This window comes from Aquila chrysaetos, chromosome 2 (assembly GCF_900496995.4).
Source record: "Aquila chrysaetos chrysaetos chromosome 2, bAquChr1.4, whole genome shotgun sequence".
Lineage (NCBI taxonomy): Eukaryota > Metazoa > Chordata > Aves > Accipitriformes > Accipitridae > Aquila > Aquila chrysaetos.
Genome location: NC_044005.1, coordinates 4690884 through 4712621, shown reverse-complemented (window position 1 = coordinate 4712621; position 21738 = coordinate 4690884). Strand labels below are relative to the sequence as shown.

The following is a 21738-nucleotide window of genomic DNA, read 5'->3' as shown; positions in this document are numbered from 1 at the left end:
ATAGCAATATGCAACCTGTGGGAAACTGGGAGTAAGAAAAGGGTCTTAAGCCAGTCGAGTGGAAGGGCTGAATGCGAAACCCCTGGAATTGCCCCACGAGATTGGGATCTAATAATCCCTAAAGAGTCATTAAGAATCTGTGGAGTGAGGGCAGGGAGACAGAGCGCCTTTAGGAGTGACAAAATACAGGAGGACAACGTGCGTCTTGCATGATGTACGCCCCGCGGTCATCACCCCACCATCGTCGGGGAAGTTTCGCCCAGAAAGAAACAGGACTTTGCTACAGCACTGTAGCCTCTTCTATCCTCACCGACTTATCTGGGATTTTTCTCTTCCCTTGTCTCTTTTTACCCACTTTCACTCATTCAAAAAAGCCATTTAGTCCTCCTCTCTCGTAGGCACCATGGCCCGGATTTCGCAAGACAAATTCCTCTGCATTTCAGCCTTACCGGCTTCCTCTGGCCTCCGGCTCTCGGGAATCCCAAGCACCCTCTGTCTGGGCTGGCCATGTCTTATTCCTTCTCCCCTATCTTTTCCTTCCAAGAGCATAAAATCTTACCCGCTCCAGGAGAGAAGAAAAGCCTGTTGGGTCTCCGAGGGTACTGAGGGGCAAATGCAGTATCCAGTTCCCCACATGAGAAGATGCAAAAGGCACTGCTCAGCAGGGACACCTCATGACTCCCCGTATTGCACAAGTACCAAGCTCTGCGATGCTCCCCAAAAGTCCCCAGCAGCAATGGGATAGCCACAGCTGCCATCATAAAACACGTATTAATTCTTTCCCATTATTGCCCCAAATTAACACAGCTCAGCTTTCTACCTCCTCTACATACCGACAGCATATGCATCCTAAAAATCTGCCCTCATCATCCTCTTGATTGCTCAGATGTTGCCTTGCATTCGAGTTATGACACAGATCTCTGCGCCGGCTAACACGAGACTATATTGCTCAGCAAACAGGGGGGGGACTATGGTTACAAGAAAACATCAAATGCAGAGCAACCAGCCTCGAATAAAATTGCATAACGAATGGGAACAGCAAACTTGAGGGGAAAATAAAGTGAAAAAAAAAAAAAAAATTCAGCTTCAAGGCTGCCAAAACTGAGCCATTGATTACAGCGCATTTGATCCATTTGCATGCAGAGAGCTTTGCTTTGGAGCCGAGATGGAAACAGAGTCTTAATATAGCTGGAGAGAAAATATCCTTCTTGCACTCTCCTAACTGCACTTTGATAGGAAGCAGCCACAGAGCAGATGGTGCCTATATATAATCACCAGACCTATTATCCCAGCCTCTTTTAGTAATTTGAAGGATGTGATAACCACAAGGAGAGCGGCAAATATTCCCCCTCCATCCCTCCCTTCCCCCTGCTAAGAAAAATATCCAAAAAAAAAAAAAAAAAAAAAAAGACGAGGAAGCTATAATTATGGTAACGATTAAAAGAATTTCCAAATGAAGTAAATAACTATTTTGTGCACTGCTCCTTTAAACCAGAAGTCAAAAGTTAATTAAATAGCAGCATGTTACTGAGTCAGGAGAACACAGCAAGCCCCCGTGCAGTCGGGAAGGAGACTGGAGTTGCTTCGGATAAATCCAAACCCCAGCCCTCCCTTCCCTCCTCGGTGCCCTCCTGCCATTTCTCTGCAGCTGCTGTTTGACGGCCAGGGGAAGGAGAGCTCATCTGTCTCCATTTCTTTACTTGCCAAAGCCTAGAGCTGCATGGTTTCAAAGGATGAGCGACGGAAAGGCGATCCTTTCCGGGGGTTTCTCGCCCCACGAAGATGCTCAGAAAAACATCACAAATCTGATTTTCGTGACGTTGCGAGGGAAGGCTGGGGAAAGGTGGCATCGGGAGGCTGTCGTGGAGGAGCAAAAAGGGTTTTAGGGGGGTATGCATGCCTCTGCCAGCATGGACCCTTCCTCCCCTTCTGCAGCTGCCTGCTGGGCACCCCAAAAGTGCCTGCTGGCAACTAGGAGCCCAGGGGCGAGTTGGTGAAAGCATTCCCTAGCTGTAGGCAGCTGGAAGCATTACTTGTCAGGCATTTTACAGACGTAAGTTAATAGCGGAGATGCTGAGGAGCATCCCTGGGTACCACCCGGCTCCCAGCCGGAGCCCCCGGCCCCACGCCGATGGTGGCTCCGGCGGTGATGCAAACTGCAGACGGGGACCCACGGGCGCTCCCGCGGCGATGGGAAAAGCAAAGCTTCCCTCGGGAGAGCAAGAAGCTCCTGTGCAATGAGTAACCACAGCTCACTGTCGTCTGTGCTGGTATCCGACAGGCACCAGGGCGGCTGGTAAAATACAGTCGGGACTAGGAGGGTCCATCCATCAACAAAACCTCCCGGTCAACCGATATGGGAGACTGCTGAGGGGTCTGAGAGAATTACTGGGGATGTCTGACTTTGCTCCACAGCCTGGAGAGCATCAATCAGCTGCGCTGGCGGCTCCAGCGGCGCTTCCAGGTCAGAAGCGTGATTCATTGGCGACAGAAATCCCAAGGACCGTAGGATAACGCACAAAACCACCGCTGCTCTGTCTTAATGCCCCTCCCCGAGACACCCAGGCGGCTGTAAGGAAAGCAGAGGCGGCACTGGAGCCGCAAGCTTCAAATTCCCCCCACCCCAACTTGCAGCTCAAGGATGGTGTCCTACCCCCCATTGCCAATGGACAAGCCACGCGCTAACGGCCATGCAAAACCAGGGCACGCAGTCCCTGCCCCGAGCGCTTACGGCTGGTGATTGCGCCGGGAATTCACGAGCCGACAGGGTGGGAGCGTCCCCGGGTGCTGCTGGAATAGAGGTTCCCAAATTAGGTGGCCTCGTTCCAGCCAGGAAGCTGCGGAGCCGTCGCTCTGTGAGTAGGGTACGTGAATTTGGGAGCGGTGCCCTGTAAAGGGGATGCGTGGGTACCCACAAGGATCAAACCCCGCATATACCGGGTTTGGAAGAAGTAACGGTGCGGTCCCAGGGGATGCATGGGTGACATGCCCTCTTCAGGGACAGCCACGTGTCACCCGCTGGCACCCGGTGGTCCCCCTCCTCTTCACCGGCCACGCAGACAGACCACCCCCCCATCGCCGCTTCCCTGCCAACAGGGCTGTTTCCTAGGGCTACGGCAGGCCAGGTTACACGGATTATTTAAGTGCCTAGAGGCATCGTTCGGTGTCGCGAGGGCTGGTTTAGGAGCACCCGCGCGGGTCCGTACCTACCAGCAGCCAAAAGCAACCGGTGACATCCACGCGTGCTTATGTGCCACCCGCGGCATCCCCCCGGTACAAGTCACCGCTGAGCCCAGCGTCGAGGTCCCCTCCCCTCTTTCCCTTTGGGACCCCAGTAGAACCCCTCCGCCTTTCGGTGACGTCTCTGTCTCGGAGCATCACGGCTGACGAGGGGCCGAGCAGAGGCAGGACCGCAAGAGCCATCCCGCTGCCCATGCGAAAACCCGCTCGCTGCAGCGTGCTCGCGGGAAACGCGTTCCCCCTTCCCTGCCTACTCCCTCCGCTTGGCAAGCAGGTATCCATCACTCGCTCGACACCCTGCCTACAGCAGGATCGGCGCGCAGACCACAAGCAACGCCTGCTGCAGGCTGCGCACATGCCCCCCCCGTCGTCACTTGCTCCCACCTGAGAGCAGAGCGGGCACGGCGGGGAGGACCTCATCCCCATCTCTGTGCTCTCCGATGCCTGGGGTAACATCAGCTCTGCTTTGCTGACCTCATCCCCCCAGAGTCATCCACATCCCCCCAAAGTCAACCGCTGCTGGCAAGAAACTTCTTTCTTCTGCCCCGAAAGCTGCATGGCTGTGCATCCCCACGAGCGATGCTACCTGTGAAGACCAAGTCCCAGCTGAACGGGAACAGGAGAGGCACCCTCCCGGACGTTAGCCTGGGGACAACGTCCAAAGCCAAGTGTTCGGCAAGGGATGACGGGTTGCTCTGTGTCACCTTGTAAATCCCACCCCCCCTTTTTTTCCTTCCAGTGCAGAGCGTGGTCTTTGGGAAGACAAGGGGTAGGCTGATGGGCTTCGATGACAGTCTAAAACCCCCATGGAGATGCACTGCAGGTGGGACCTCAGCATCTTGTTGCCCTTTGTCGTTCACCCCCCCTTTTGGCCAAAGACACGGAGAGAAGAGAGACCCTCTGGGAGCAAAGAGGTGAAGGGAACGTGGCAAAACAGGCTCAAAGCACAAACGGTAAGCGCCGGGGCGGCTAAACTGTAGTCTCAAGGGTAGAACACGTTCTGACCATTGCTCAAGTACAAGAGTCCATCAAGACGCTTCGATACACCGGGTTAGGAAACACTGAACACAGCAACACGGATGCTGAAAGGTGACAGACCAGAAGTTTCCTGCCCAAAATGTCTTCAAGCACCTTCACCTTGAGCCCTTGCGAGCAAGTGCACAGCAGAGATCGCAGAATCATACAGTCATAGAATCATTTAGGTTGGAAAACACCCTTAAGATCATTGAGTCCAACCGTAAACCTAGTACTGCCAAGTCCACCACTAAACCATGTCCCTAAGCACCACGTCTACATGTGTTTTAAATCCTTCCAGGGATGGTGACTGTCAAGGTTTAATCCCAGCCGGCAACTAAGCCCCATGCAGCTGCTCACTCACCTCCCTCACAGTGGGATGGGGGGGAGAATCAGAAAGGTAAAAGTGAGAAAACTCATGGGTTGAGATAAAGCCAGTTTACTAGGTAAAGCAAAAGCCGAGTGCACAAGCAAAGCGAAACAAGGAATTCATTCACCACTTCCCATGGGCAGGCAGGTGTTCAGCCATCTCGAGGAAAGCAGGGCTCCATCACGCGTAACGGTGACTTGGGAAGACAAATGCCGTAACTCCGAACATCCTCCCTTTCCTTCTTCTTCCCCCAGCTTTATATACTGAGCACAATGTCGTATGGTCTGGAATATCCCCTTGGTCAGTTGGGGTCAGCTGTCCCGGCTGTGTCCCCTCCCAAATTCTTGTGCCCCCCCAGCCTACTCATTGGTGGGGTGGTGAGAGAAGCAGAAAAGGCCTTGACTCCTTAAGCACTGCTCAGCAGTAACAAAAACATCCCTGTGTTATCAACACTGTTCCCAGCACAAATCCAAACCATAGCCCCATACCAGCTACTATGAAGAAAATTAACTCTACCCCAGTCAAACCAGCACAGTGACTCAACCACTTCCCTGGGCAGCCTGTTCCAGTGCTCGATAACCCTTTTGGTGAAGATATTTTTCCTAATACCCCATCTAAACCTCCCCTGGCACAACCTGCGACCATTTCCTCTCATCCCAGCACTAGTTACTTGGACCGTATGATGGGGCTGCCCTGATGTCTTCCATTTAGACAAACCCATTCTTCCAGCCCGTATCTTGCTGCTGCACGCCTGGATCCCACAGACCCCGTGGGGTGCAGTCTCCCTCCCTGCACCCGACCAGCCAACGACCACCGTGGTGGCTGCAGTGGTCCCAGGGTGGGATGGTTCACCTGGCTGCCCCGCTTGAAGACCATGTCTGGGCAGCGTGGGAGCTGGGCTGATGGTGAGATGAGCACACGTAGCTGGCCCATCAACTAAAAACATCCTGGCCAGCAGACCAGCTCACGGAGAATGGGCACCGCTTGCTCTGTTTTGATTTTGGACGCCTGCCTGCTAACCAGAGGGTGAGGGACACGGCAAATGGAGCGGCCTCAACAGCAGGAAGGGATGTTGGCCATAAAACAGCTCTGCAGTGACCACTCAAGAGCAGTAGCAGGTCTTCCCCAGCATTGCTGACACCCCAAAAAGGCCTTCGCTCTTGTCCTCCACCACCGCTACCATCTCCAAGGCTTCCAGGCTGAGGGCAGGTGACCCTTCATCTCCTTGCTTGCTGAGTGATGGTCTGCAGAGCCTGGTCCGTATCACCTGGGTCCTTGGACCGTATCTCCCAGGGACCAAGTGCTTTGAATTTATAGAGGGGCCAGGAAATCTGTATCTGCTGTTCAGAGCTGGAGTAGAAGATTACGGTTGGACTTGATGATCTTAAAGGTCTTTTCCAACCTAAATGATGCTACGATTCTATGCTGTCCTCACTCTCAGTTCCGTTTGCTGTTGTATTGGTGTGTATTCTACACGGACTCGAGAACTTTGCTCACGTTATCTTTTTGTACAACAGCTCTGTTTTTAAGCTACAGAATTAGCAAGACACTGTAGCGATGGGACCCTGGCAAAGCAGGTGACTCCTAGAAATGTTCTCCAACAGTTACGTGCAACACTAGAGGGCATGAGCAAGACAACAAATGCCCCTGTCTACCACCTCCAAAAAGCTCAAGTGTAATAAAGGCCAATGAGCTTTTCTCAGCCCACCAGTAAACAAGACAAAAAGCAAACATTAGAAGTATCCCCACCTGGCAGGATGAGTGCCAGGGTGCCAAGTCTCAGTAGACAGCACGGCCAACTGAGGAACAAGTTTCTGAAGGCAATTCCCGAGTACAAAGCTAATCCCCCCCAGCAAGAACAGTACATTTGTTTGCTTCACTATTTTAAACTTATGAAGACTTTTGCATTCTTTATTTTTCAGCTAGCAAAATGGCATGTTTTGCTAACTTTGCATGGGAGGAAACGTGTCGCCCTGCGTAAATCAAACATAGGCTGAGGACACACAATCCCCTTCAGGTGTCGTTGCAAATCTACACAGAGGAGAGCGTTGTACTTGCAAGCTGCCCATCAACCTAACGCAAATCAGGGTGGTCCTGCGTGTTAAAACATGCCGTTATTCCGTTATCAAGCTCAGTTTGGATACTGGGTACGATGACAGGGTCACCTCCGGTGGTAGGCAGTGAGCTGTTGCACAACAGTGTAGGGGAGGAAGAGTTAGGAAACCCACACTCCATTCATGACAAGTGCTTTCTTGCTGCCGTTTCTTCCACCTCATCAGTTCCCTGATGACCCGGGGAAGAGCTCCACCATCTTGTTCATCTGCTCTCCCACTAGGGACTCCAGAACTGGGGCAAATGTAGGCAAAATCCAGCAAGCCACGTCATGCACACACACGCCGACATACGGTTTAGTAGCTGCAGATCTGCCTGTAGGGCAATAGCTGGGATTGAGTCTCTTCTGAGAAAGAGCAACATGACCGAAAGCCCTCCCAGAATGGCAGGATCTTCATGTAAGAGTCCACGGGACCGTCCTTCCTTCTGCAGGGTGCCCTGCTGCCACCAGTATCTCTACATTTCTTGTGGTACGGGGAGTGTGATCACCAGTACGTCTTGCTGGTGCCACCTGAGCATGACTCTGAAACGTAAGCATTTCTCGAGAGCTGGCAGGTGCAGGGGAGAGAGCTGTGAATCCAGACTGGCATGCATGGAAGGAAGTATGCTGATTTATTCCTTCTCTTCAGCTCTAGGACAAGATCAGAGATTTTTCTTTTTCAGGACAAGGAGGTTATACCGGAGAGTATTTCTCTTGCATTGCCCTGCTCTCTCTCCTTCTCTCTCTTCTCGTAGACAAACAACATCAGTTTTCTGGCAGAGAGTCCCATGGGAAGGGTATAGCAGGCCTGAGCACCCGGCATCTTTCCCATTCGTGCAGAAGCGGAAGGGTGGCTGCAGACTGGCAAACAGTTTTGCTGGTCCAAGGACCTCTCTGTTCACTCACAGGGGAATCCAGGCAGCGCAGCGACACGGAAATACCAAAGAGTTTGCGACGTCTCTCCTATATGAACACGGCCGCCGCGCCTGGGATTTCTGCTCTGCGAGGTCTCTGACCCTATCTATCCATCACTGATCTGTGATGCACACCATCACCTCGTCCCCTGGTGCCACCCGCACCGTAATTCCAGGCACTGGTGCCGCTCCGAGCGACCCAGGGCGCGCACACCAGGGACGCACTGGGTGCTCACCCGAGGACAGGACTGCGGGGCACCACCGGTCATGCACTCAGATACCACCATTACCAGCCCGGGGACCTCCTCCTCTTTTCAGAAGCACAGACAGGAGATAGTCTCCTAGACACGCAAGGTTCCAGTAAGACCAAGCTCTGCTTACTTTCTCCGGGGCCATCCCCCACCGGGGAACCTGACGTGCCGTTGCGTTACGGCAGCACTAGAGCCCATCCGGAGGCTGGGCAGAGCTCCTGTCCCCCAGGCAAGGTGACCACTGGAGACACTCGCCCTGGCTGAAGTGCTGCCTGCGCTTGGCACTGAGCTGCCTCTTCTTCTGGGCAGGTATTGGCATAAGGAGGTCTTCGTTCCTCTGCCAGAAAGAGCCTGCAACATCTGGCTCTTAATTTGAATGTTTGGGGCAAGTTACTGTTGCCCCCCGCAGTAAAACCAAGACCTTCTGGCCCTGTGCAGAGACTTGCCCCTGGGAACCTGCTCTCCACGGGGAGTTTAAGTGCCCTGGCACCACACCAGAGGTGAGAGCACAGGAAAATCTCACCATACATTGATAAAAAAAGTAATACTGTCATCCCCAGGTTATATACTGGGAGCAGAGGACCAAGACACTCGTCCAGCAGATGCATGTCAGAGCCAGGAACCAAATCCTTACCTCTTTAGCTGTGGTTCAACAGGTTCGCTATTGCCAACTGGAGTTGCTATCGCTCCTGCCGAACCTTGTGCTTTTCTTTCTCTTTTCTCGCTCGCAGACCTTACGGTCCAGTTCAGACCGGTGTACCTGCACCCCACCTTCACAGCACTGGACAAGCGTATTTAACAGCAGACCCTCCTTCTCCTCTGCACATATTCCCTTCTGAGAGGGTGGAAAACAGAGGGTTAAGCTACACTCTACTTCCATTTGACAACCAAAGGCATGCAGTCAGATCGTACTCAGGTGGAACCAATTACACAGGGGAAAGGAAGGAGCTGGGGCTCTCATGCAAGAAGCTCTTGGTCTGCAGCTTTGAAAGCCAGCTGCTGTTTTCTGTCCTTTCAGAGTTGCCAGGTCCCGTCTCCGCTGCAAAGGCGTTGTGCAATCCCGGCGTTTTGCAACCGCCGCCTGACCCGGCCGCAGAGCTCTGGGCTTCACCCCGTCCCACCGCGCCTGGAGCAGCTCTGGCCTCCTGCCCACCTGCGCTCCCAAGCCCACGCCAAGGCTACCTTTACTCCCGGCACGCTAAAGCTTGGTTTAAAGTTGCAGCTCAAGGTCTGCAGGACGGGCTGAGAAAGCAGTTACGGTGATGCAGCGGATGGGAAGGAGCACATGAACTTCCATCGCTTTGGGTGAGTCCGTACCCTCAGATCGCTCCGGACCCAAACCCATCACTTACAACGCTGGTCCCGCTCCTGGATCACCATCACTGGTGTAAATCCAGAGCGACTCCCTCAGAGCTCTCCAGTCTTGCCCTGCAAAGGCTGGAGGACTCAGCAACATCTCCTCAAGCCTTGGCTAACACCGGCCAGCACCGTTAAGAGAGAGCTGGAGATGAACCAAGCCTGAACCAAGTCTCAAAGCCTGGGTCTAGGTCGAGTCAAAGACAAGGACAGCGCAAAGCAAATTGTCACGTGAGCTCCAGCCACCCATATTTAAACCCTATGCCGTAATAGCTTTACACCTAATTATGCCACAATACCAGAAGAAAGTACCTCGGGCAAGATCACCACATTACTCCTCCGGGAAAGACTTTGCCCCATTTCAGCATGAGGAACAGACTGTGCCTTTGCGGGGACGGGCTGGGGAAGGCTGTGCCCTGCAGGGTGTTGCTGGATTAAGCCCCTGCCCAGATAAACACCTCCAAGTAAGAGGGAGAATTTAAAAATAATAACACTAAAACCTAACCAAACAGTAACGGTTTGAGGGCTTTGCTTTGGAATAAAAGATTAATAGACATATTGATTGACTCAAGGGGCTGGGACAAAGGCTGACAGCCGTGTTTATTTTTTAGCATCTGTCTGTGGACTTACTGTGCTTGTGTCCGAGCAAATATTGCGTTAAGGAAGCTTATGAACTAACACATGAAGTGTGGTCGGGTCGTCTCCAGCTCAGCGCGCAGGTCGTCTGAACATGCTGCCACCAAAATACGTTAGCAGGAGTTACAACAGCTTAACATTTAGGACTAGACCGGGCTGAAGATGTGTTCAGATGCCTCTGCAAAGCTACTCAGCCTCAGAAATACGTGTTGGCCATGGTGTGATGCTTGGGGAAAAGCTTCCCCGAATATGGACTCTATAAATCTTGCAGCTCGGAGCAAGACGGTGCGAGCGAGCTGCCCTGGTGCCACGAAAAGCAGATACTGCAGGATGCCGCAAAGGACCGGACCGGGCAAGGGCTCCCGCGCCGGGGCTTACGGCAGGGGATGCCGTGGCAAAGCGAGTGACAGAGATGGAGGAGGGACGTGGTCTTCCAGCAAAAGACCAGGGTAAAGTACAGGGCTGTACAGCCCCTGCTGACAGACCCACAAACGCTCCTGTTCCAGTGCTGTGCACACCTAATTCTGGAGAATTTAGGAAAAACCTCAGCAGTGCGGCAGCTCGGGCACTGCTGAGAAATTCAGCTGTTGCCTGGGTTTCGGCACCTTCTGCTAATACTTGGGGACCCTGCTGGGCAAGAGGTGGGTCGCTACTTCTGCTAAGAGATAAGTCTGAGTGCAAAAAGGCTCAAAGAAACACAAAAGGGTTTTTGAAAAGCGTCCTTCAAGACCTAACGCATCTTGCGGAGCTCCAGCCGCTGTCAATGATTAACGTGCTGCACCCATCAGACCTCCCTGCTTCCAGATCTCGACGTGAGGAACCAGATCCCTTCCGAAGTCATCTCTTCCCACTGCCTCCCCGGTGTACAAAGCCTCTAAACCGCCTGGCATGCAAAAACCACAAGGAAGAACCCTCCCCCGAACAATCTCTGGAGAGGTTTAACAGATCCATTGCAAATACATTCACCGTTCTTCTCACCCTGCCTCCTTGTTAAGCCTTTCCCATGCAGCTTGGTCACCCTGAAACAGCTCTCCTCCGCAGCGCAGGGACCCGGCTCTCGGAGAAGCCGAATATCACACAGTCCCATGGCAGCAGCAGCCGGGGCTTCACAGACAGGGGACAGGACGGGCATGATGTTCAGAGTCGGTGGAGAAGCTCAGACCCTTCTGCTAAAACCCTATGCGGCAGGGCAGGCAGCGCTGCCTGCAAGGATGGACGCCGGAGAGGCAGGGACCAGGGTGCTACAGCAATAAACCCAGAGCTGCGTTTCATACCGTTGTCGATTTGAAACACCACCTAAAAAAAGCACTTATTACAGGAGAGAGAAAAGCCCAGAAGCCTTGAGTGACCATTTTAAAGCTTTCAGCTATTTAACTGTGGCTTTCTGCATGCTGATAAGAGAAGCCACCGCCCTCGCCGCAAGAAGCCTCTCCTCCCCGAAGCGCTCTCTGCATCCCTTCTATATAGGGAGATGCCAACCATCTCCTGAACGCCCCAAAGCGAAGGAGGACGTCCAGCCTTGCAGGTGAGACAGCGGCAGTCACCCAAGGTGACAGCAAGGCAGGCGCGACAGCCCTCCACAGAGGGAACGGGTGGGCAGAGGAGCTCTTGAACCCCGCTGAGAAGATGCTTTGCTCCTCCTCGCCCAAGGATGGCTCGCAGGCATCAACGGCCGCTTTAAAAGAGCAGTTATAGCTGCACTACATCTTCACACAAAACCAGTGATAAATCTCCAGCCACGGTGCTCCGCAGCGTCTCGGAGCGTCCAAGCCTTGGGTTGGGCTTTGCACCATCCACCGCATCCATCAAAGCCCGGCAGGGCCTCCGTGGGGAAGGAGCTACCCAATGCTCCCGGAAAACACTGAGGACCGTGCATCTAAACCCCCCGATCACCATCAGCTCCACACCTCTAAGCGCTGCAGATACAAGGGAACGTTTTCAGATACGCCCTGAAGACCGTGGATCCCAGCCCTGCTTCCAAAAACGATGCCTGCGCTTCGGGGCCCCAATCCCATTTCCTCCCAGTAAGTCCCCAGGTGATTTTTGGACTTGCCTCAAGTTCCCCAGCTCACTTTTGGACACGAAGCATCAGCTCCCTGCCTGCTTTAGGAACACTTGAAACATGAACTGCAAATCTACATGGAGCTACATCAAATAAAAAGGGCTCCCTTTGATAACGCACATTTTTTGCTCTTACAGCTTGGCTGTTTTTCCCTCCTCTCCAGCTGCCAGGTCTTTAAAATCCCACAGGACTAGAGAGAAAAAATATAAAAAGACAGGCAGGAAATAAAAAAGCAGGTAGGGGAAAGAAAAAAAAAAAAAGGAGTTTTCTATGGCCCAGATGAACCTAGCCCCTCTGCTAACCACGGCAAAGCAATATTTTCTAGCGGGATAGGGGGGGACCGTGCTGTGAAGAGCGGCCGTGGGTGGCCGTCCCCAGAGCTTCCCGTGGGTACTTACTGGTGCTTGTGCTAGTGCCGATGGTGTTGATGGTTGTGGGGACGGAGGAGGAGGAGTAGAGGGGTAGATGGCCATTCTCGCACGCCAGGTTTTTGTCCTGCCAGCTGGAAGCGCTGACGCTTATGCCCGAGTCTCGAGAGTTTTGCCATCCGTTGAGTTTGTCGTCGGAGTTTTGTCTTTGGTGATAGTAATGCGTCTGCCCGTAGTCCACCGAATCCGACCGACCTCTGCTCTGGCTGCCGAAGCCACCCGACGTGCGGTCCTCCAGGTGGTTGAGCCACATGGCCAGGGCGCTCCTGTCCTCTAAGGAGGTGGCGGGGTGTATCAAGGCGTAGGACAGCAGTTGCCTGCTCTCCTCAATGTGTTGGTTGTGTTCGATCGAGTGGGCCAGGATTTTAGGCAAGAGTTTCATGTACTCGACTTTTGCCTCGATGTTTCCGGGCTTCAGTAAAGGCAGGTGGGTTAACAATAGAGAAATCACTTTATCCTTGGATTCCTGTTGCCATTGGTTAATGATTCCTGTTGAAGGAATAGAAAAAAAAAAAAAAAAAAAAAGAAGAGAATTGAGAAATCGGCAAACAGAGCTAATAAAGAAATAAACAGACCCTGGCAAGGTAAATACAACATGCCAAAGGGATGCCTGCATGAGTGATGCCACTGCGTGAGCATCTCCCAGGCAGGGGGGTCACCGCTCTCTGAAAAGCAAGGTCACGGCAAGGTGTGCCGAACTGGGCACTGAGAGTTACCAGATGCTCCTGAGAATCACTAAAAAAGCCAAATTACACCCACCTTTACGGCCACACAGCTCCACTGCTGTTGTCCTAATGTTAATCAAAGTCACGATTTGGCCCAAATTTTCTCTATCGTTGCAGATTACACAAAAGCACTGGATGGGTAAACCTAACCTTTTAAAAGCCTTGGTTGGAAAATGGAAAAGGTCAAGATTCAAATGAGCTAACACAGGCAAGAGCCACAGAGGGTGAAGGGAAGAAGCATCCCAGCAGGAGGGCAATAACCAAACCAGGGCGTTGGTCCATCCGCCAGCCTGGTGCGATAAGCTGCCCCAAAGGTATTGAGGGAAGGGCTCAGCTGAAGCAGCCGCAGAACTACTCATTGTTCCTCTGTTAGCTCAGGGCAGACAGGAGAGGTTTTAGAAGACCAGAAAAAAAGCAAACATAGGGTTTAGCTTTAAAAATATGCAAAAGGAAAAGCCAAGGAATTACAAACTGGTCGCTTAACTCGAACTCCTAGAAAACTGATGGAACAAATAATGAAACAAGCTCTTTGTAAGCACTTAGAAGATAAGAAGATGATAAGTGACTGCCGACACCAATTTGTCAAGAATAATTTAATTTCCTTCTGCGACAGAGTAACTGGGCTGTGAATAGCTGGAGAAGCAGTCAGCGCCGTATATCTTGATATTCATTAGGTGCTGCCGCACATGGCTTCCTCAGCAGCATACCACAGAAACACGCTCAGGCGAAACTACTCTAATGTGGGCACACAACTCATCAGAAAACCATATGGAGAGAGATGTTACTGGTGATTCACCGTCAGACTGGGAGGATGTGCTGAGCAAGGAGACTTGTCCTGGCCGTGACACTACCCAGTATGTCATCGGTGATACGGGTGATGTGATAAATGTATTCAACGTGCAGGTATCACGCTAGGAGAAATGAAAACACTCCAGAAAACTGGATTAGAAGTCAAACAATGTTGAGACCTGGAGAAAAGTCAGAAAAAAACAGCTGCATCAAGTAGGTGCAAACATCTGCATGCAGGTAGGAACAAATCACTGTGCAGTACCAGGCGGGGAAGAGTCTGGGTCAGGAAGCATCAGAGGCTGAACATCAGTCAAAATGCCATGCTGCACATAAAAACTGCACCAGCCACCCTGTCATCTGTCTGAGAGGTGAAGACCGGTGAGGACAAGCTGCTCTCCATGTCTCCTGGGGACTGTAGGTTTGAATTGCAGCAAAGGTGAATGAGGTTGGCTGGGAAGAAACTACCTCCTACAGGTGATGTGCAGGGAGAGATTGCCTACAGATGTTGTGAAATGTCCATCACTGGAAGTTTTTCTGAACAGCTTATACAAACACCAGCCAAGGATAGCTGAGGATCTACCTAAACCACCCGACTGACGCTTCCCAGCCCCAGGTCAGTCTCTCCTCCAGCGTTTACCAAATCCCTCTATGAAGCCTTCAAACTTTCAGTCCCTGTAGCAGGCTGTGCCTAAGGGTGCCACAACTGAACCATCTGGTGAAAAAGGACTTTACACCCCACTGCCCAAAACTTCACCAAATAAGATGCCCTGAGCTCTCATGTTATTAAAAAAAACCCCAAAACTTTACGTTCTCCCTCCCTATCTGCTGTCTCCTGTCCACACTGGAGAGGAAGCTGCTCTAAATCATTGATTATCCCTACACCCTTCACGTGTTTTTGAGCTAGGGTAACCGAACCCACACCAGTGAAATGAAGATCTGGATGTCCACCTGGAGGATCACCCATCACATTTGCTCTTGTGAAGACCCACGCAGCTAACCCAACCCTCCCACCACCCAAAAGAGGGCTCTTACAGTAGGGCCTTTTCCCAGTTAGGACCAAACCCCGCGCATCAGGTGAGCAGCGCTCATCCCTCCGGCTTCGCCTTCCCAGTTTCAAGGCGTGCAACCGTTTTAATAGGAAGCCACTAGATGGCTTGCTGGAAACGCCGACGGCTCTCGCTGGAACTTTCTGCAGCGGTATTTACTTCTCTGCAGACCCACCCCTCCTCCAGAGCCGCTTCCCGACGGCATGCCCGAGCAATCTCGTGCCGCTGTGCCGAGAGGCGCAAGGGACACGGCGTGGCACAGCTTTGGGTGGAGAAGGAACCGCTTCGTTTGCAGCAGAAGCGAGTTTTGGTACTGCGGGTGCGCTCCTGTGCCCGCGGAGATGCTGTGAGGTTGTTTTGGTGCTAAAAAACGGGATTTGGAAAAGCAACGCTCAACCTCAGTGAAGCTGTAATAAATACACGAGCGTAGTGGGAGTCAAGGTCCACCAGAGCATCTCTGTATTTTCCATATGCAGATGTAACTGCGACAGGCAAAGCTTCCTGTCGTGCTTAATCTGATTTCTTTGTCCCCTCTCTCTCCCCCTCCTCTTGCAGGGGGATGTCATCCATTCCCTTATCACCCCCACATTTTACCATTGCCGTTGGGACGATTCGGCAGCGCTTTCAGGCTGGCCCAGCCAAACCCCAGCCCGGCACCACCTGTGGGGAGAGGCTGTGGGACTTTGCAGCAGCTCAGACGATACACTCAGAAAGCAAAAGATCATTAAAAAAGAGGCATGCGATGCACCGCTAAAAGAAGTTGGTGCCACTTGTACATAGGAACTAGGTAGCAAAACACATGCAGAAAAAGCAGAGCCCGGTGCAAACTGGGTGCAGGGGAGGAGGAGGAGGATGGGGAAGGCAGATGGCCATGGCCGGACTCCTCTTCCTCGCACAGGGGCAGGCTGAGTGTGAAGGTCACCACCGGAGAAACACAGGATGGTGCCAGAGCCGCTTCTTGGGAAACTTGCCTCGGACCTCCAAGAGATTTGGGGGGTTTGAAATCACAAGCCCAAAAGATGGAGTGTTGATCCAAAAGCCCGTGGCTGGCGAGGGGCCGGGCGTCCTTCCCTGCCCCGGCACGGGCAGGAGCCTCTCTCCTTCTCAGCCAGCAGCAGGATGTGCACAATTAAACAAAAATGGAAAATAATTAGATCCGAAAGAGGTTTGGCTCTCTCCGAGGCAGGGCGGAAGGTCAGGCTTAATCCTATCTGCCAGAAAACAAAGGGATCTGGAGAGGGCGGTGTGGGAGAAGGAAAGCTGGAGCTGCTTCTGGGCAGGGGAAGAGGGGTCGGAGACCCCCCCAAAGCCCCTCTCCACCCTCTCCCCGAATGCAGGAGCCTCCGCTTCAGCTCCCCATCATTTGGGATGTCTCACCCTTCATTGCCGGACCAAGCCCCCCCAGGTCAGCCGCGGTTAGGATGTGGCCCCGTTTTGGGCTCCCACATCTCAGGGTCCCGGGACACTATCTGCGGTGGTGTATGGGGTCACAGGCACTAATGACATTACAGCCTCATTAGTTCCCCCGGGTGCTGCTTCAAGGATGCCTGATGCTTTCGGTCACAAGGCTTTCGCTGCTCTACGGGATGGCAAAACTATTGATATGTGCAGCAGGCAAATCTGAGCGTAGAGAAAGCCCCCGAGTTAGAAACTCCACCTCGCTGCTTTGAAAGTCCCCCAAATCCCTGTCCTGCCTGTTGCTGTCATTGCACCGACATCTCCTTTTGGCGATAAGCTAAAATAACAACTGACCGTGAGCACCCTAAGGAGCCAGCTCCCATCCCAGCCCAGTGACCCCTGTACTGGGAACGGATGGGAGCTGCCGGCATCCCCGAAGCAGAAAATTCCAATTTTTATTATGGGACTCTTTTTCTTGGGTGAGAGGCTGAATGAAGGTGGGATGTGAAACTACCTTCTAACGTAGGATTTCTTAACCTGTATGATTTTGCTGCCATACAGCACAGCTGATGCATGTGCCAAGTGCCTGCGGATAAATATAGCACCAAATATAGCCGGGTCCTGCTTCCAAGGCTGAAACCCGTGCTGTGCTATGAATAGGTCCAATACTACCCCCGAACCTGGGGTTTTCTGGCTTGAGAAAGAGGTGATGTTTGTCAATTTAATAAGTGCTCATCGAATTTCTTTGTCACAAATCTGCTCAATGGCTTCTGGATCCCTGCAAACTGTTAAACCCTTCATGTCTGGTGGCAACAGATCCACCCGTAACACGGCACCGCGTGAAGGACCTCCTTGCCTTTACTTTGAACCTGCCTCCTGATAGACGGCTGGGTTATTTCAACCACTAGCGAGGCACGTGGAGCTCCTGAAGCTGTTGATGATGTACTGGGAACAGTTGCAGTTTTCCAAAGGTAAAGCCAGCCTGGATGGACAAAGGCAAGGATACACACAGTCCCTGTGGGTGCCTGCAAAACCCAATGCAGGCGGCACACTGGTGCCTGCATTTAGAAACCCTGAGGTAGCTAACTGCCTGTTTTTTTCTTCTATTTTTGATTTTTGCAAACAGACCTCTGGCCCCTACCTCGAAAACGCCGACCCTGCCCAGAGGGATGGCCAAAAGGAGCTGTCAGCACAGGCACATGAACGCGTGTGTCTCATCAGGTGAGATGTCTCCAAGGAACAACGGCAATGCCGGATACCTCTCAAGTGCTTAAAAAGACCCCCAAAACCAACCAACCCCAACCGAGATAAACCTTTTCGTTTTGAAGGCAGAAATTGGGTTATCCTCCTGTTGTCATATACGACTTAGCACATTTCACAAGTGAAGCAGACAAATATGTTGACGGGGGTTTTTGACGAAGCAGGCGAGATGAATGATGTGTAATTTATGAGCTAGACAACAGCTTATCATGAGTAACAAGGACAACAATTAAAGACTGGAAGTGTTTTAAAAGCTGCCCAAGGATTTTCCGAGTGACAGAGAGTACGTTCAAATAGCAGGCTTGGTATCATTGCTCCACAATGATAAGTCAGTGCATTTAAGGGCTCCAGTTGTCAGTAAATTGCTCTTAAATTACTGTTTTATTATGCCCTTGTTTTCAGTTTAACAACTTTTTCCATAAAAAGTTCTCAAAAGCCCATTCAGATAATTTGTCCAAGCAAGAAACGACTAAGAGTTAGATGTGCACATCTGAAGGGCACCCACCAAACAGAGTACCTTCACAGCAGGGCTGAATGGACCGACACTCTCAGATGTACTTCGGGAGAAAAAAATGGGAGTTTGGACCAAAAATTTAGGCTGGGATCCCTGATCTTGCAAAGTGACATGCTGCAGCATTAGGGATTGGACAGAGAAACTTGGTGCTCCTGGACGGTAACCAAGCCCTCCTAAGGATGGATGACACCAAGGTTTTCACGTCTTGCCAACAGCAAACCAGAAATCCAATCCATGCTTAGGCAGCTTGCAACTGCTTCAAAGTGAGCCTGAAATCAGCGGCCCTGGTGCAAGCGATGGCTATTTCTGGGCTTGCAGGAAGGTTTTGCAGGAGGCAGCTCCCAGAAGAGGTTCCCATTGTTTGCCGTTTCCTGGATTACGGATGCAGCACTGGCTCTGGGCGATGGGCTGAGCTACGTGGAGGCACCCCTTTTTCGGCAGAGGCAGAAAAATCAGTGCCGGGACTCCTCCTGCCGCACAAAGACCCAGCAGCACATCACTATCTGCCAGCTCCTCCACACATGCATGCAAGATGCTCTGCTTCCATCAAAATCACCCAAATGTGCGGTAACCGAGGTCATCGCCAGAGTCAGCCCTGCTATCTAACACCTATTACAGCTGCACGGGTGTCTTCACCAGGGCAAAAGGGGTCAAGAAACCTGACCCGGCATATGAACGCAGCCCAACAACCTCTGTTTGGCCAAAATGTCATCTCCCAGTGAATGGCCACCAAGAGACAAACCCCAACCCTACATCTACTGGCTATTTGTTCCAATGTCTCCCAAGCACTTCAGTTTGCCTTCATTTCCAATTTAATTTATCAGGTTTAAGCTTGAATTTATGTGGCTTCAGCTTCCAGATAAATTCCAGTCTGAATTAAAGAGTTCCTTGATGTCCTGCATTTTCTCAAGTGAAGGTACTCAGGACTCAGCACTCAAGTAACCTTCCACTCTTGTTTTTGGTTAAGCTCAGCAGAAGCTAAATGTCCTGTCTCTTAACAGGTCGTGGCTCTATGCTCACTAATCTTGAGCCCACACCAACACTTCTGATGGCTCTATGACTTCCAGCACCCGTGTGAGTCAGGTCTTATCTGGCTTGGTAAGAAGCATGAGTGGGGTGGAGGGACCATACTCCATCTCACACAGGGTGGTTTGCAGCTAGGTTAAAGCAGAAGAGCAAAAAATGAAGAGATTTCAACCGCAACTCTGAATTTGCAGTGAGTGTATCGACCAAGGGTAGGTCGCTGCCAGTCGCAGCCTTCCTGCAACTGGGTTTACTGGTCTGTGAGATGGTCCAACTCCCCACCACCTATCAGACGAATCTTCCCTCCAGTGGTGCTGTGGATGCGAACCTCTGCCCTGGCTCCCACCGCAGCAGCTCGACTAAAGGTGAACTACAGCGTGTTTCCAGATGAAGGGATTTAAATTATTATTTGCAGTAATTAGCACCTACACGCTGACCCATTCACAATACTTCGTTTGGGTGAATTTGCATCATTCTCTTCCTAAATCAGCCTCACTCAAAAGACCAACATTAAAGAAAACAAAGTGAGAACCCTGTTGGAAACCCTCTCTGTACCCCATCCAAAGCACATCAATACCCTCGCTGTTAAACCTGGCAGCCTTCTCCCCTCCACGAGAGGCCAAATAATAAGAATTTCAGCATGTGCCTTTTCATTATTGCAACCGATGCTAATTAAAGGAAAAAAATCTCAACGATAAACGTTATTGCAGACCTGCCAATTGCACAAAGACAGAGATGCAAGCTGACGCTGAAATGCCGGTGAACCTGAATCCCACTCCTCGTCTCACCCAAATCAACGCAAAACCACAGCTAACACGGCCAAGAAGACACCGGTGATGTCTCTAAGCACGTCTACGGGCCGGCAGGCTGCAGTGCGGTGTGTAAACCCCATCAACCTCCCCCCGCTGCACTCAAACGGGTTTGAATTTATGCCTGCGCTAGAGCTGACCTCAGCACGGAGCGGGAGGACCTAATCCTGTATGTCTGAAGGCAACAGGAGCCGTGCCAAACAGCATCAGCGCCTGCTGAATCCGGCACCCGTGGCTTCCTGGCATCCCCCGTGTCTCCGTGCTGCAGCGGGAGGGAGAGGCCAGCTCTGCAACCTGGGGACCGCTTCTTCCCAGGTCCCTGAAACCACTCGTCCCAGTGGATAATGCAGGATTTGGCAGAGGAAAAGCAAAGAAAACCTCTCAGCTGGCTTTTTGCTTTCGCTCCCTCCTGTGCAGGTCTAGCAGCCCAACTTGGAGAGAAGTTTGGGAAGTAGTGGCCAAGCTCTTTCCCTGTAACAAGCCTTGGCTAGGAGCTGGGAAAAGCCAAAAGTTCTGCAAACAAGCCCTGGACACCACCAGGAGGGCTTGGGGACTGCTATTTGTGGTAAGTGGGGCTCTGCACTTTCCCTCCCAGAGCACCCACCCCGACAGCTATGAACCTCCAGGCCCAAGGTGGCTGCACGGCTCAGCGCAACCCCAGCATCTTTGATCTATAATGAGATATAAAAAGGCAATTACTGAATTCCACCTTTCCCTAGCCGGTCAGCTTCTGTGCAGATTTAAGTGTAGACGACCTCTTTGAAGGACAGAAGGACGTTTTGGTCATCGGCACCCATGAGGAGAGGACACGGAGATGGCAATCTGCGCCTCGTATCACGCAAGGCACGTGCGCGATCTCCCTTCTCCAGCGCCCACGACCCACCTTGCACACCGGCTCCGTCACGGTGCCAAGGAGCACCAGCGCTCGACGGAAAATTTGCCGGTGATGAGCTGCAACCTATCGGTTCACATGGTGCTGGCTCTCCTCTGTGTTTCCAGCAGCTACAGCCCATTCTTAGAGACTAAAAATACATTAAGTACTTCCCTAATGTTTCTTTTCCACCCGAGCGGTTGCTGCGGAGAAACTCCAAGCAGGAGGGAAGGTGAACAGACCAGCGTGGATGCAGGGAAGAGATGCCATAAAAATGGAGCAATAGGCACAGCATGTCCTGCAAAAGGAGGTGGCCGGGGAAGTCCCCGCTGCAGGCAATACTGGTTCCTTGGAAAAACAAAGGCAAGAGTCATACACCCATCAAAAGCAAAGTGTTTCTCATTATACCACAGGATTCAGCACTGACAGGAGCACAGAGGATTTCACAAAGGAGCGTCTTCTCCATCTTTAATGACCGAGATTAAGAAGCTCCACGTAGATTAACTACGCAATACCCCTTTGACTTGTTAAAGGTAACAATGCGAATTTAACCACTCAATACAATTCTGTCCAAAAGACACAACCGTCTTGCAACTGCCCCCAGCATCCCCTCCACGTGCAACGGGAAAGTTCTTCAACACCCACTGCCAAGGCAGCATGGATGGGTTTGCCCGCACAGCTGGGTTGCAAGAGGCACGTTGGCCATCGTTGGCCTTATTTTCTGTGCTTCATAAAAGGTGCGTCCCTGCGGGGCAGTGCTCTGAAACAAAGGTAGCCTGATGCAGAGGTGAGGTGGACATGGATGAGCACCGGGGAGCTGGCTGCTGCATCTTGAATGCACTTTGCTGTTGAAGAACAGCCAATTTCTTGCAACTCTACTTGGGAAGCCAGGCTAAGGAGCAGGTGACGACGATATGACATGTGGCTTCTGGGAAAAAAA

General features: G+C 51.9%; 1 protein-coding gene across 6 annotated transcripts in view; it reads right to left on the bottom strand.

The window, feature by feature from the left end:
* Window positions 1-21738, bottom strand: part of SAMD4A (sterile alpha motif domain containing 4A) — a 107434-nt gene that overhangs the window by 31259 nt on the left and 54437 nt on the right. For all 6 annotated transcript variants that reach the window (XR_003926135.2, XM_030033987.2, XM_030033998.2 and 3 more), the window contains exon 3: window positions 12334-12852. Coding sequence is in view for 5 of the 6 variants with exons in the window: in XM_030033987.2 (XP_029889847.1) it covers window positions 12334-12852 (519 nt within the window). In the remaining variant the exon portion in view is untranslated. The remainder of the gene's footprint in view (window positions 1-12333; window positions 12853-21738) is intronic.